This window comes from Bos javanicus, chromosome 4, assembly GCF_032452875.1.
Source record: "Bos javanicus breed banteng chromosome 4, ARS-OSU_banteng_1.0, whole genome shotgun sequence".
In the NCBI taxonomy this organism is placed as follows: domain Eukaryota; kingdom Metazoa; phylum Chordata; class Mammalia; order Artiodactyla; family Bovidae; genus Bos; species Bos javanicus.
Genome location: NC_083871.1, coordinates 51,483,582 through 51,496,890, shown reverse-complemented (window position 1 = coordinate 51,496,890; position 13,309 = coordinate 51,483,582). Strand labels below are relative to the sequence as shown.

The 13,309-nt window shown below is 34.4% G+C and overlaps 1 protein-coding gene across 2 annotated transcripts in view; it reads left to right on the top strand.

The window, feature by feature from the left end:
• CFTR (CF transmembrane conductance regulator) overlaps nucleotides 1-13,309 on the top strand; it is a 318,734-nt gene that overhangs the window by 108,255 nt on the left and 197,170 nt on the right. For both annotated transcript variants that reach the window (XR_009735898.1, XM_061414023.1), the window contains exons 12-13: nucleotides 8,491-8,585; nucleotides 12,171-12,257. Coding sequence is in view for 1 of the 2 variants with exons in the window: in XM_061414023.1 (XP_061270007.1) it covers nucleotides 8,491-8,585; nucleotides 12,171-12,257 (182 nt within the window). In the remaining variant the exon portion in view is untranslated. The remainder of the gene's footprint in view (nucleotides 1-8,490; nucleotides 8,586-12,170; nucleotides 12,258-13,309) is intronic.

Below are 13,309 nucleotides of genomic sequence, written 5' to 3'. Positions count from 1 at the left end.
TAGGATTGAAGAGAATAAACCTTTGGAAAGTGAGACAACTTGTTTGTTAAGAACTCCATTATCTTTCACATATTTAAAATTTTTTTTTTGGTGAGAGAAATAGTAATCTAATTCATAAAATAATAATCCTCTTTTACTTATTGCAGACTTCTCTTTTCTTAGCACAATAATAGTGGATGATAGAGATCAAGCTGAATAAACACCTGCATATTTGTATGCATGCCATACATACACAGGCACATATGTATTATATGCACATGTATGTACATGTATATGCACATATATACAGATGTGTAAAAATGCAATCTATATGTGTTTATATATGTATGTATATTCAAATGTATGTGTATTTCTATACTCCAGTCATTATAATGAATATTTTGGATAGCAGTTGTAATAGCTTCTGGTTAGATATACTAATAAATGAAAATATTTTATATACCATTAAAATATTATTGAGGAAAGTAGTGCTAGAGGATAAAGTCTTATCTAATACTTAAAACAACTTCAGTTTGCTAAAACAACAAACAATACCTTTACATTTCATATCAGATTAGATCTTTTTAAAATATGTTTGAAGATCTCTCCTCTTAAGCTAAATTTAGCCCAAGCCCCAATTTTTTCAGTTTTGCTATTGAAGATCTGTAAAAATCCATTAAAATTTTAGGAAATACATGTAAGGCCTTCTAATATTACTCTTTGTCCACTCAAACTTTTTTTTTTTTTATAGTTGCTTAGCTTCTTCTTAAGTCATAGGTTCTAATGAGAATGACAAAACATGTTATGCTTGGTAAAAATTACATCTATTTAGATATAATTAAGCCAGGTAAGTTGAAGACAAATACTTGGAAAGGTAAAATCTCCTGACTGACTATAAATTATTTGAAACCTAGAATGCTTCATATAACAATCTGTAGAACATGACTGCACTCAGTAGATTTTTAGCTCTAAATACCTTTATTATTAAGAAACAAGGCTAAAAATATACAACATTTATATTTTTCTTGAGAATTTTAAAGAAGGAACTAAATAAAAAGTTATAATGGAGTAAGTAATGATCAAATTTTAATTTAATGAAGGAGAAAACCAACAGAGAAATGAAAGACAATATAATTCCTAAAGCCAGTTCTTTGAAAAGATCAATAAAATTGTTGAATCTATCCTTGTTTGTAGTCAAGAAAAGACTTACAATATTAGGAATAACAAAGAAGCTTTAGCAAAAATATGAGCAAGATTAAAATTATTATTAAAAGTTAGTGCAATTCTGTTGAAACAGATTTAAAACTTAGAGGAACTGGATGATTTACTAAGGAAATACAAATGATCAAAATTGAAAAAAGAAACAAAAAAACTTGAATAGACAGATTATCACTGTAAAGATAGTTCAATGTGTATTACTTAAAAAGACACTATCAGTAGAAAATTGCATAGCTGGATTATATTTCACCTTTAATAGCATAACTTCCTATATTATTTAAACTATACCAAATTATAGACAAAAATGAAAAACTCTTCATTTTCTAAAGCGAGAAGATTATTTGTATCAAAATCTGAAAAGTTATATAAAAAAGAAAACTGCAGTTAATCATACTTAGGAATATAGATATTTAAATAAAATACTATTAAATGAAGTATTAATAAATAGGATTCAGCATGGTATGAAAAGATGATCAAGCAAGATTCATGAATAGAAATATGAGTGCTTCAATATAAACAATTTATAAATATGATATATTAATAATTTGTATATTGACAATGAACAAAAACCATGTAACAAGGTCAGTGGATGCTAAAAGAATCTTACATAAACTTAGCAGTGATTTGTAATAAAAATTCAAAGTAAGAATAGAAGAAAACTTCATTTTAAAAAACTTCGTAACTTTTTTAACCAAACATTCCAAAGTAAGCATTATTTTAAATGGTAAAATTTAATTGTTTGTCTTAAAAAAAGAACGTTACATGTTTCTGAAAAAAAAAAGTTCACCTAAAAAACCCCCAAGAGATTCTAGCAAAAGCAGAGAGCAAAACTCTGCCAGATTGATAAAGGAATATGATAAGATGGCTGAATAGTAGATAAACATATAAAAATAATTAGCTCTTCTCTATGTTAGCAATAACAATCTAGAAATGGAAATAAAAAGCTCTTCAGTTCACACTAGTAGAAAATGATAAAATACTTAAGGATAAATCTGATAGGAAATTTACAGAACATGTATATAGAAGATCAGAAAATCTTATTGAAAGATCCAAAACAAGAACTGAATTAATGGAAAGATCATGATTTTTAATAAGAGTTAGCATCCTAAGAGGGTCTTCTCAGGTGGTGCTAGTGGTGAGAAACCCCCCCAACCCCCTGCCCGGCCCCGAGAGTACAGGAGACAGAAGAGCTGTGAGTTCGAGCCCTGGGTTGGGAAGATCCCCTGAGGAGTGAGTGCATGGCAACCCACTCCACTGTTCTTGCCTGGAGACTCCCACGGACAGATGAGCCTGGTGGGCTCCGGTCTGTAGGTCACACAGAGTCAGACATGACTGAAGCGACTGAGTAGCACCAGCAGCATTCTAAGATGCAAATTGCACTCAAACTTATGTTTATATTTAATGAAACTGCAAATACATCTGAATAAGATTGTTTTCAGAATTTTACTAAAGTATATTTCATGTGGGAGGAAATACCAAAAGGAGTTTAGAGTCCACGCTTTGTAGACAAATTGCCTTAGTTTGAATCCTGCCTCTATTGTTTTTTGGCTGTGTTATCTTTGGAATGACATTTACCTTTTCTAACTTTGAATTTTCTCATGTTTATAAGAGGGATAGAATTGTGATGAGCATTAAAAAAGTTAACACTCATAAAGGACTTAAAATAGTACCTGTTACCTAGTAAACACTCAATATATATTAGCTCTTATTAGCATTCTTACTTACATTGTTTTTATTGTTAATATTGTTATATAGGAGACTGAGCAAAAAGAGACCACAATTTATGAAGAAGGATTGTGCTTTGTCAGGTATTAAATCTTACTTAAAGCCATTAAAACACCTAAACACCAAAAACTCAGCAGAATATTATTGTAGAAATAGAAGGAACCAAATAGTCCTGAAGCAGATCTTTGGAAATGTGAGATGATGATAGATGATATGTAAATTAATTGGAAACATCATTTGTTTAATAAATCATGTTTACTATAATAGTAAAAGAAAATAAGACTAGATGTTTATCTCATACCTTGTATAAATATAATAGCTATTGTAGGTGATGATTTGAGGAAAAGGGAACTCTCAGATCTTGCTGGGAAAACTGCAACTTTGGAAGTCTAACTTTTAAATGTGGTTTGGTAAGGATTCTGGCAACAGCCTCTCTTAAAAAGAAAGAAGACATACCAATGGCCAAGCTATCCTACTAATAAGAATATATCTTATAGAAATAAAAATCACAAAATCTCAATGATTTATGTACAATGGTTTTATTAGAGTGTGTGTGTGTGTGTTTTCTTTTTTGGTATTAAATGCCAGGGAAGGTCATAGAACATTTGATAGAACTATATAATTTGAAATACAAAATCTTATACTTCCAGTCCAGTCTAGTCCAGACTGGAAAAAAATTTGGAGAAGTGAATTTGAGCACAGAGCTTCCTTGAAAGCAGCTTGTGTCCATCTATTTTCTTATAGAATTCTTATGTTGACTCATGAAGAAGGTTACTGTAGTGTTGATTACTAAAGTATTTATTTGTCTAACTAGGTGTTCATTCAGTAGTATCTTAATTAGCAGAAAAATGTAGGGATTTAAAAATAGTCTTCTTGTTTATTTGTACTGCTAAAAACATATGATAGTGGAAATTTCAAATCAAATACTACAGAATCATCCTAAAAGTGTGAAAACATTTCTTGGAAAATAGAAGGTAAAGAATTGGCCTTCCCTAAGCCCCCCTTGATTATTTTATATTGAGGAGATAATACAATGAATAAAACTATCATAGCACAATATAGCATGGATAGATCCCCTGGAGAAGGAAATGGCAAGCTGCTCCAGTATTCTTGCCTGAGAAATCCCATGGACAGAAGAGCCTGGCAGACTATATAGTCCATATGGTCGTGAGGGAATTGGATATAACTTAGCGACTGAACAACAACAACAAAATGTTAAATAAAATTAAACAGCCATCTTCAAAGTGGTAGCATTTGGAAAGTATCTAGATCTAATCTGGTGTCACTCTTAAGAATATGGTGTCACTCTTAAGAACCTTGAACTGTAAGTTTCAAAATATGTGTACATAGCAACCTCAACCAAAGTACACTTGGTGAAGACATACAAAGTTAGGACTTGAGCATAGGACTTCCAATTCTCAGTCCAATTCTTTCCCCCTGCATTATCCCTTGTACATTTTTTATGATAATATGAATAAAGGCTATATTTTCAGACTAATTAGAATTTGCTTTTCCTTTAGTAGGAGAGTGGGGCATAGTATTACATCAGGTGAACATTTTATTCAAGGCCAAATGGAAATGAATGATGTATACAAATCATTGGTAAATACCTCATTCTAAAACTGTACATTACCAATGTTTGAGTGTGATTTATGGACCAAGCTCTTTATATTAAATTACGTCAAATTTTTGAACCTGTTAAGGGAAGGTACTATTATCCCCTTTTATAGATGGAGAACTGAAGCCCAGAAGAGACTTGCCCAAAGCTACTTATCTAGTTATTAACGGAAACAGCTGGAAAATAGGTCTCTGTGTTCTGTGGTCAATGTTGCCATTCATATTTTCTATTTTGTTTTAAGCTTTATTTTAGAATTAAAAATATTCCATTTAGATCGGCACATTTCATCTCTTTTATTTATATTTATTGAATTTCTTTGTATATACCATATTTCTAATTCTCATACTGGGCACCTTTATAAAAGATGGGCTATAATTGCACCCAGGTTATGCTTAAGAGAATTAAATTACAAAGCTTTTAAGTAACTGAGATTTCATAATAGCTTATAGACCAGGGTTCAAATCCTGGGTCCCATGCCATCCAGTTGAGTATTCCAGCTTTGTTCTTTATTGAACAGTCACCTCTAGCATGGTTTACATGACATCCCAACTGCTTTCTAAATGGGTACCACAAATCATTCAGATTTCAGCTCACTAGTGACCTGGGGGGCAAGGATGCTTAGATTCAATTCTTCATGGCATTTTCCAAGAATGCACCCAACCTGGAAATTCTCCCAAGTATGAGTGGAAGTTTCACACTGAGAAATCCCATTCTGTCTAAGCCAGGCCAAAGAAGGTGACTGACTCACCAGGCATCATTCCAGGCAGGCCTGGGCATCCCAGGGATGCTGGCATAGCTTACTGACTGAGAGTGCTGAGCATCCCAGGCACAGGGCAGAGTTCATTGTCATAGGAGCTTAAAATTTGATACTGTTCTGAAAATAAAAAGGAAACAGTAGCTTGTATTATAGTTGAAATAGATTAACTTGGTACTGAGAAACCATTCAAGCAGTTCCTTCCTTGAATCTTCATTTTCTTAATGCATTTTCTCCTTTCCCTGGACCAGCTCCAAGTCAGGATTTGAGGAGTGATACTCAAAGGAAATGCTATTTCTGGTCTTTTTTGGAGGAATTTGATGATATTCCATTCAGTCTGAGTGTAAAAAGCTTGAGCTCACTTGAGGATCTTCTGATTTCTTTCTCTAGTGTTACATTTCAGCCTGTTCATGTAGGAAAGAAGGAAGAGATTTTTTAGTTTCCTTCTCCCTCCTATTTCCTTAGCTTGTTGAAAGGATGAGTATTACCGGCTCCTGTGAGAGATATTTGGCTGAAACAATCTCTTATATATTGTCTTAAGAAAATTATTGTAATAAATTGCATTTGTATTCTTTGCACATTTGAATTCACCAGGGATATTTGCTGAAGTGTCAACTCTGGTTCCTTGTCTTCTGTCATTTCCTATCTTCCCCTTCATTTTTCTTGTCTCTATACTGCCACTATCTTCCTGCTTTTTCCTACTGATCTATGCTGCTTCTGACAATTATTCTTATCCCCATTTTCTTTTTTTCTCTAGGTTGTACACCTTTCTTCATTTTCTTTTTCTTATATATACCTCTTTCTTTGTAGCTTAATATTTGTTTACCTTCCCTTCCTCCATTCTCTCCTCTTTTCTTCCTTCATTCCACAAATCTTTGTTAAATTGTTGCACTGGGCTAGGATTCTGCACCCTCCAAATCTATAACTGTGTTATAATCATACCATCAAGATAACTAGTGATATTTCTAAATTTTGAAAATTAGAAAATTTATCTGATTTAACTAAAACTGTATTGAATTCAAATTTGGAGAAAAAAAATAAGCTCCAATAATTTTGGCAACCTCTGGTTTTTTCATATTGTGTTAGAAAATGTGTCTCCTTTACAAAAGCCTACACTCAATTTATTCATATACAAAAAAGTATCCATTTTTTTCCTCTAAAATATTTAATTTTCTAAAAGGGAATGGAATATGGGTAAGGGAAAGACGGTACAGTAGAGAAGAAATACACCTGTGAGTTGATTTACCAGTTGCTCTAGATCGAGGGCAGAGGATGTGCTGCGTAGAACAGCTCAGGTAAGGCTTCAAGATAGAGGTGCTCCTGGGTGTGCTCCTTCAGCAAGACTGAGATTTAAAACAGGGGTGTGGAATTCAGCTGCAATCCTTGTTATTTGGATGGAATCATAGGTATGTGGTCTGGTTCATAAGTTGAACCAAAACAATTTGGTCCAGTAGAAAGAAATCAAGCACTTGTTTTCCTGGGTCTTTAACTATGGAAGGTCCTCTTCTCTGCAGTGCTATATGGGTCTCATTGGTCTCCTCCAGTGCCTGAGTAGCCAGCTCCCCTGGGTCCTGCTGTATCTTCTCTTACATGTCAGTGTTTTTTTTTTTTTTTTTTTTTTTACCACATGAAAAAAAAAAATCATGTTTGGTCCTCTTAGGTCAAGAGTATTGACAACAGCAGTTCCTTGGAGGCAGTGGCTGGCATGGTTTCAGCCTATAGGAGCTGCAAGCTAGTTCATAATATAAATGATTACTAATTTACCAGCTATAAATTTATACCTGTATATGAAGTTCTATTTAACTTTCATGTGGTATATAACAGAAACAATAAAAGTAACCATTTTGGCAGTTTAAATATAGATAATGCTAGTGTCAGATCAAGGAGAACAGATGAACTACTTCTGGGTTGTGAAAGAAAAAAGAAAACTTAAATGGAAGAGTATTTTTAAGAGAGAGGAAGGTAGTAACAAAAGAAAAGAGATTTTATTTGGGGATGAGAAAATAAAAGGCAAAGACCTTGTTTTAAACTAAAGAATTGTTGTTGGTTAGTTGCTAAGTCGTATTCAACTCTTGCAGCCCTGGACTGTAGCCTGCCAGGCTCCTCTGTCCATGGGATTTCCCAAGCAAGAATACTGAAGTGGATTACCATTTTCTTCTTTAGAGGATCTTCCCAATCTGGGATCGAACTTGTGTCTCTTGTATTGGCAAGCAGATTCTTTACCACTGAGCACCTGAATACTATTCACCTGACTCTTCTCATTCTCAAGTCTCAGGGCAAACCTCATCTATTCCAGAAAGCCTTCTAGCATTTTCTACCTACTTTATAATACTTCTATATTCAGAAGAATTAATGTGCCAATTAATTATGTATTGTTTTGTCTTAAAATGGTTAATTGATTCTTTGGGATGTTTCCTAGCTTTCTCCAGAATTATGGCTTATCTTCTGAGTTAGGCTTACAATGATAGCAATTTGAACACAATTTCTTATAAATTCTAATCTTTTAGAATGTCTAGCATGGTTGTTGCCACAGAAAATCTCATGAACTGAAGAAAGGACACATGTGGCAGGAAGGTGACAGGAGGGGCAGAGTAGATGGGGAGAGGACAGAAGGATGAGATGGGAGGATGGATGAGAAAGAAAGCTGTGTTGTTTCAGAGGGGAGTAGGTGAGAGAGGTGTAGAAAGGAGGTGCCTTGTACTTATGGTCACCCACTGAGTATGCTTAGATACTGCAGGGAGATGTAAATGATATTCTTTTTGTTTCCTTATTAGGAGGTTTATTCATCTTTGGAGATTTCCTTTTAAAAGAGTGGGTTTAGATTGGAAGGAAGTGCATATTAGCATGTTAATAGCACTGGGTTTTTGTAATGGTCAGTGGATGGCACATCTTTACATATCATAGATTTACATATGCTTTACTTTTTATATTTTCCAGTTCTTATTTAATGATCATAAATAGCAATTGGAATATTAAAGAAAAACTTTATGAAATTTCAGCAATGTTTTGACCAACTGAAATGCATTTGAAATAGCTGAGATGCGGTGTTCACAGTTTCTGCTGTGGTTAAAGTGGAAGTCTGATACATGATTATATTTGAAGGAAAATGTACCTTTTAAATTCAGATCTGACATTCTGACAATTCCTAACTTTCTGTGTTTTTCTTTTTTTCCTAACTTTCTATTTTTGATAATAGGACATCTCCAAGTTTGCAGAGAAAGACAACGTAGTTCTCGGAGAAGGTGGAATCACACTGAGTGGAGGTCAGCGAGCGAGAATTTCTTTAGCAAGGTGAATATCTGCCTATGGGTCCAGCAAGCATTTGTTGTATAAATGAGTGTAAAACATTATAGATAGTTCTCTGTTTCTTTATATCCTCTTTCTGTAATTGAAAAAATGCCCAGGATCTTATAGCTAGCAGGTTAAGACTAACCTTTCGGAACTATAGATAATGATATAATATTTATATCTGATAAAGCTCATGGCTTTTTTAAAATGCATACCCTTTTGTTAGTGTGCATATGTTTGTTTGCTTTATGATTCCCTACAAATGGAAAACCCTAATATTCTGCCTAGCACAGGGAAGAGAATATGTATACTTTTATTTAGTCTTTCAGACAGTTGCCTGCTCACCCTATCCCAAAATGTACACATCTGCTTTAGGCTTCTGGTTTTGTTTCTTGGTTTCAGTTCAGTTCAGTTCAGTCGCTCAGTCGTGTCTGACTCTTTGTGACCCCATGAAATGCAGCACGCCAGGCCTCCATGTCCATCACCAACTCCCAGAGTCCACCCAAACCCATGTCCATTGAGTCCGTGATGTCATCCAACCATCTCATCCTCTGTCGTCACCTTCCCCTCCTGCCTTCAGTCTTTCCCAGCATCAGGGTCTTATCAAATGAGTCAGCTCTTCGCATCAGGTGGCCAAAGTACTGGAGTTTCAGCTTTAACATCAGTCCTTCCAATGAACACCCAGGACTGATCTCCTTTAGAATGGACTGGTTGCATCTCCTTGCAGTCCAAGGGACTCTCAAGAGTCTTCTCCAACACCACAGTTCATAAGCATCAATTCTTCGGCGCTCGGCTTTCTTCACAGTCCAACTCTCACATCCATACATGACCACTGGAAAAACCATAGCCTTGACTAGACGGACCTTTGTTGACAAAGTAATATCTCTGCTTTTTAATATGCTGTCTAGGTTGGTCATAACTTTCCTTCCAAGGAATAAGCGTCTTTTAATTTCATGGCTGCAGTCACCATCTGCGGTGATTTTGGAGCCCAGAAAAATAAAATCAGCCACTGTTTCCACTGTTTCCCCATCTTAGATAAACATAAATTTTCAAAATTTTCAACATAACTAATTAATCTCACAACAGAAATAGCAAGGCAGATGATGTACTTAAGCTTAAGGTCTGTAATCTTCAAAGAAAAACAAATGGGACAAGCATATCTAATATTGTGCGGGGTATGGTGGTCTCTTAGTAGAGACATTCTTGGTCTAAGCATTTTGAGCTGTCAAAGAGAAGTGTGTGTGTGTGTGTGTGTGTGTGTGTATAAGTTAATTTGTGGTTAAAATGTAACATTCAGTTTAAAAAAATATTGATGATGTGGGATATTAAATGTTCCTCCAGGTTTATTTGAATAAAATTCTTCTTACTGTGTTGCTGAAGTTATTAACAAGAAATCACAATGACTTACTGATATTTTGGCCTTTATCCCCCTTATTTTCTCATGTTTCCAAAAGCTGGGACAGGAAACTCACTCACTGAGCACCTATAATTGCCTAGTACTATTCTGGGCGGGGTGTGCGTGAGTACATGTGTAATTTTACTTAATCCACATATCAGTCTGCCAAAAAAGAATTGTTCTCCCCACTTTTTATGGAAGAGATCATGAGGTAATTGAGGTGGTTAGATCTTAACTTGCCAAAAGCCACACTGGGAAATGGTAGAGTTACAGTTTGAATCAGGTCATCTTGACTTAACACTAAACCGTGAATCAACTTTGGGATTACAATATCAAGTAATAAATCAATGATGTTGTGTAGTTGCTAAGTCATGTCCAACTCTTTTGCAACCCGTGGACTGTAGCCCACCAGACTCTTCTGTCCATGGGATTCTCCGTGCAAGAATGCTGGAGTGAGTTGCCATTTACTCCTCCAGGGGATCGTTCCCATCCAGGGGTTGAACCAGTGTCTCCTACATTGGCAGGTAGATTCTTTACCGACTGAGCCACCAGGGAAGCCCAATATATCTATATAGCCCATATATAGACATGAGTAATTCACAAACAAAATAATGGTTTCTAAGTAAAGGAAAGTTGATTAATCTGTGAGCCAAAGTAAGACTGTCTTAAATATTTCATTTCAAATTTAGGATAACATGCTATACGGCTTCAAACCTTAGCATAAAATTAAGTCTGTATTTACCAGTTGAAGATTCAGGTTTATTATATTATATATATTTATATATATATATTATATATATATTTATATATTATAAAATATGGTTTGCTGCATTAAAGAAAATCGTTGTTTATTGCTCTTCTGATCTGAATGTGTCATGTGTTGACCAGTTTTGGATGATGCGTATATTATTTCTAATCTTTTGAGAAACTGTGGTCATAAATGGGGCTTCCCTGGTGGCTCAGCAGATAAAGAATCTGCTTGCAATGCAGGAGACTCAGGAGACCTGGGTTTGATCCCTGGGTCGGGAATATTCCCTGGAGAAGGAAATGGCAACCCACTCCAGTATTCTTGCCTGGAGAATCCCATGGACAGAGAAGCCTGGCAGGCTAAGGTCCGCGGGGAGTTGGACACAATTGAAGTGATTGAGCACCTGGTCATAAATGTGAAGGAGAGAGAGAGAAGAATTGAGTATGGGAAGAAAGCTCTTGAGGGTACATTTTGTTGGGGGTCTTTTATCTAATTCCTGAATGTTGTTTTCAAAGATAATTTACATTGCAAATGTCCTTCTAGATTTTGCTTTGACTTTTTGCTATTTCTGTTTTTAATTATTTTATTTCTCTTAGTTACCTGCTGACTAAACATAGTTTCTTTTTTTCAGAATTACATGTAAACATTGAGTTGTATGTGGTTGGTATAGGTATAGGGTTACTCACAACCGCAGCTGAGAAATTTAGATGTTCTGAAGAAATTACCTCATTTACATTCGTATGGGACCATATCTTCATTTTATTACTGCCCTAAGATGAACTTAATGAAGATTTTACTTGCTCATAAAATTTTATTTTTTAACTTAGAATATAAAATAATATGGGTATACATTGTTATCACAAATTTTGCATCCTGCACTTTTGTGGAATTTTTGTGAGTATGGTCCTTAAATTAGGACTATAATGAGCAAAGAGCAATATCAATCATACAGTTGTAACAGTACTGCTATCGGTTTATTGGTAACAGTCAACAGTGAAAAAAATAAAAAAATAATTTCACTTAAGTGCTGAGATTTAGTTGCTGTCTCTGACACTTTACAGGATTGAAACATTCTCTTTTCCTTGTTTCCCCACCAAAATGCAAAATTGCTGAGAACAGGGCTTGTGTAATTTTTACCATTATATTCCCAGCATGTAGCATAGTGCTTGCTGAAAATAGGTACTATTGTTGAAAGGTTTTCTTTCTTCCTTTTTCTTTTTTAAGGCAATATTTAAAATTCTATGTATGGTGTGATTTAGTTTGTAACTTTTGCAAGTGTATGTCACTTACACTTAGCAAAATGACCTCAGAAGTTTTTGGAGTATTGTGCAAAATTGTAAAAATCCTATGTGACTTATCTTTTTAAATTTATTTAGAATCATCTACACCAAATGAAATGGTAAATATTGAAGGAATCTAATTTGATTTTCTTTTTCTTTTTTAGAGCAGTATACAAAGATGCTGATTTGTACCTATTAGACTCTCCTTTTGGATATCTAGATGTTTTAACAGAGAAAGAAATATTTGAAAGGTATGTTCTTGAATAATTTATAATACTCATTCTAAGAGACAAGAAAGAATGACTATACCACCATAGGCTACATATTATTCTTTGAGAAATAGGTCCACCACTGTGACTCAGTGTGGCATTATGTAATTTAGCTGCTTAAATCTGATCTTCCCTCCATGGTCAAGATCACTTCCCTTTTCTGTCCACCTTATGCTGAACCAATGTCTCCCATCGCTGGTACTTTAACTGTCACTGTCTATGGAGTTTTGATAGTATTACTGTCTTGTGACACAGCTTATATTATTTTAATTGATTATTTTACTCAATTTTTTAAATTTACTTTTTAGTGTATTTTACTCCTTAGATAGTAAATGTCTTAAGGAACCAAAGAAGTTGAATGTTTTGATGTTTTAATATAGGTGAATGCTCTAATTATTCGTCTACCTCAATACCTCCTTCAGAACCTCTTTCTCAGTCATACAGAGCTTGGGGTGTACGTTTTCTTGGAGCTCCCATTAGGGCTCAATGTATGTGAAGTTTCTAAGAGGAACAGTTGGCTATATGACTTGATTTTAAGGTATCAAAATGATTTTGTAGACTATGAAGTAGTTTAATCAGTAAGGATGTAGATGTATGTGTGTATTAAATTACCACATTATTCCTAGAAGCACCTTTCCTAGAATTTGGTTAAATTTAATACCTGTGATACTGTTTTTACAATCCTGTAATTATAAATACCTTCTTACCTATATAAACTTTGCTAGTTGTATTAGTATGTTAAAGTGTAGTCTAGAATTATGGCTCTTTCTATAAAATATATAATGTTTTAATGCCTAAAAGAAATTGGTCTTCCTTAGATGGTTCTAGTCAGGATTTAATTCTACACTAGAGGGAAATTTTGTTGGAGGAAGTTCAGATTTCTTATACAATTCTCAGGTTATTGTTGTGTTTTTAACAAGTAAATTAGTCTTAAGGTTTTTAAAATTAACTTTTTACTGGCATATAGTTACTTTATGATGTGTTAGGTCCTGCTTACAGTATAAACTTTGAGGTCTAAATTAGTGATCAACTTA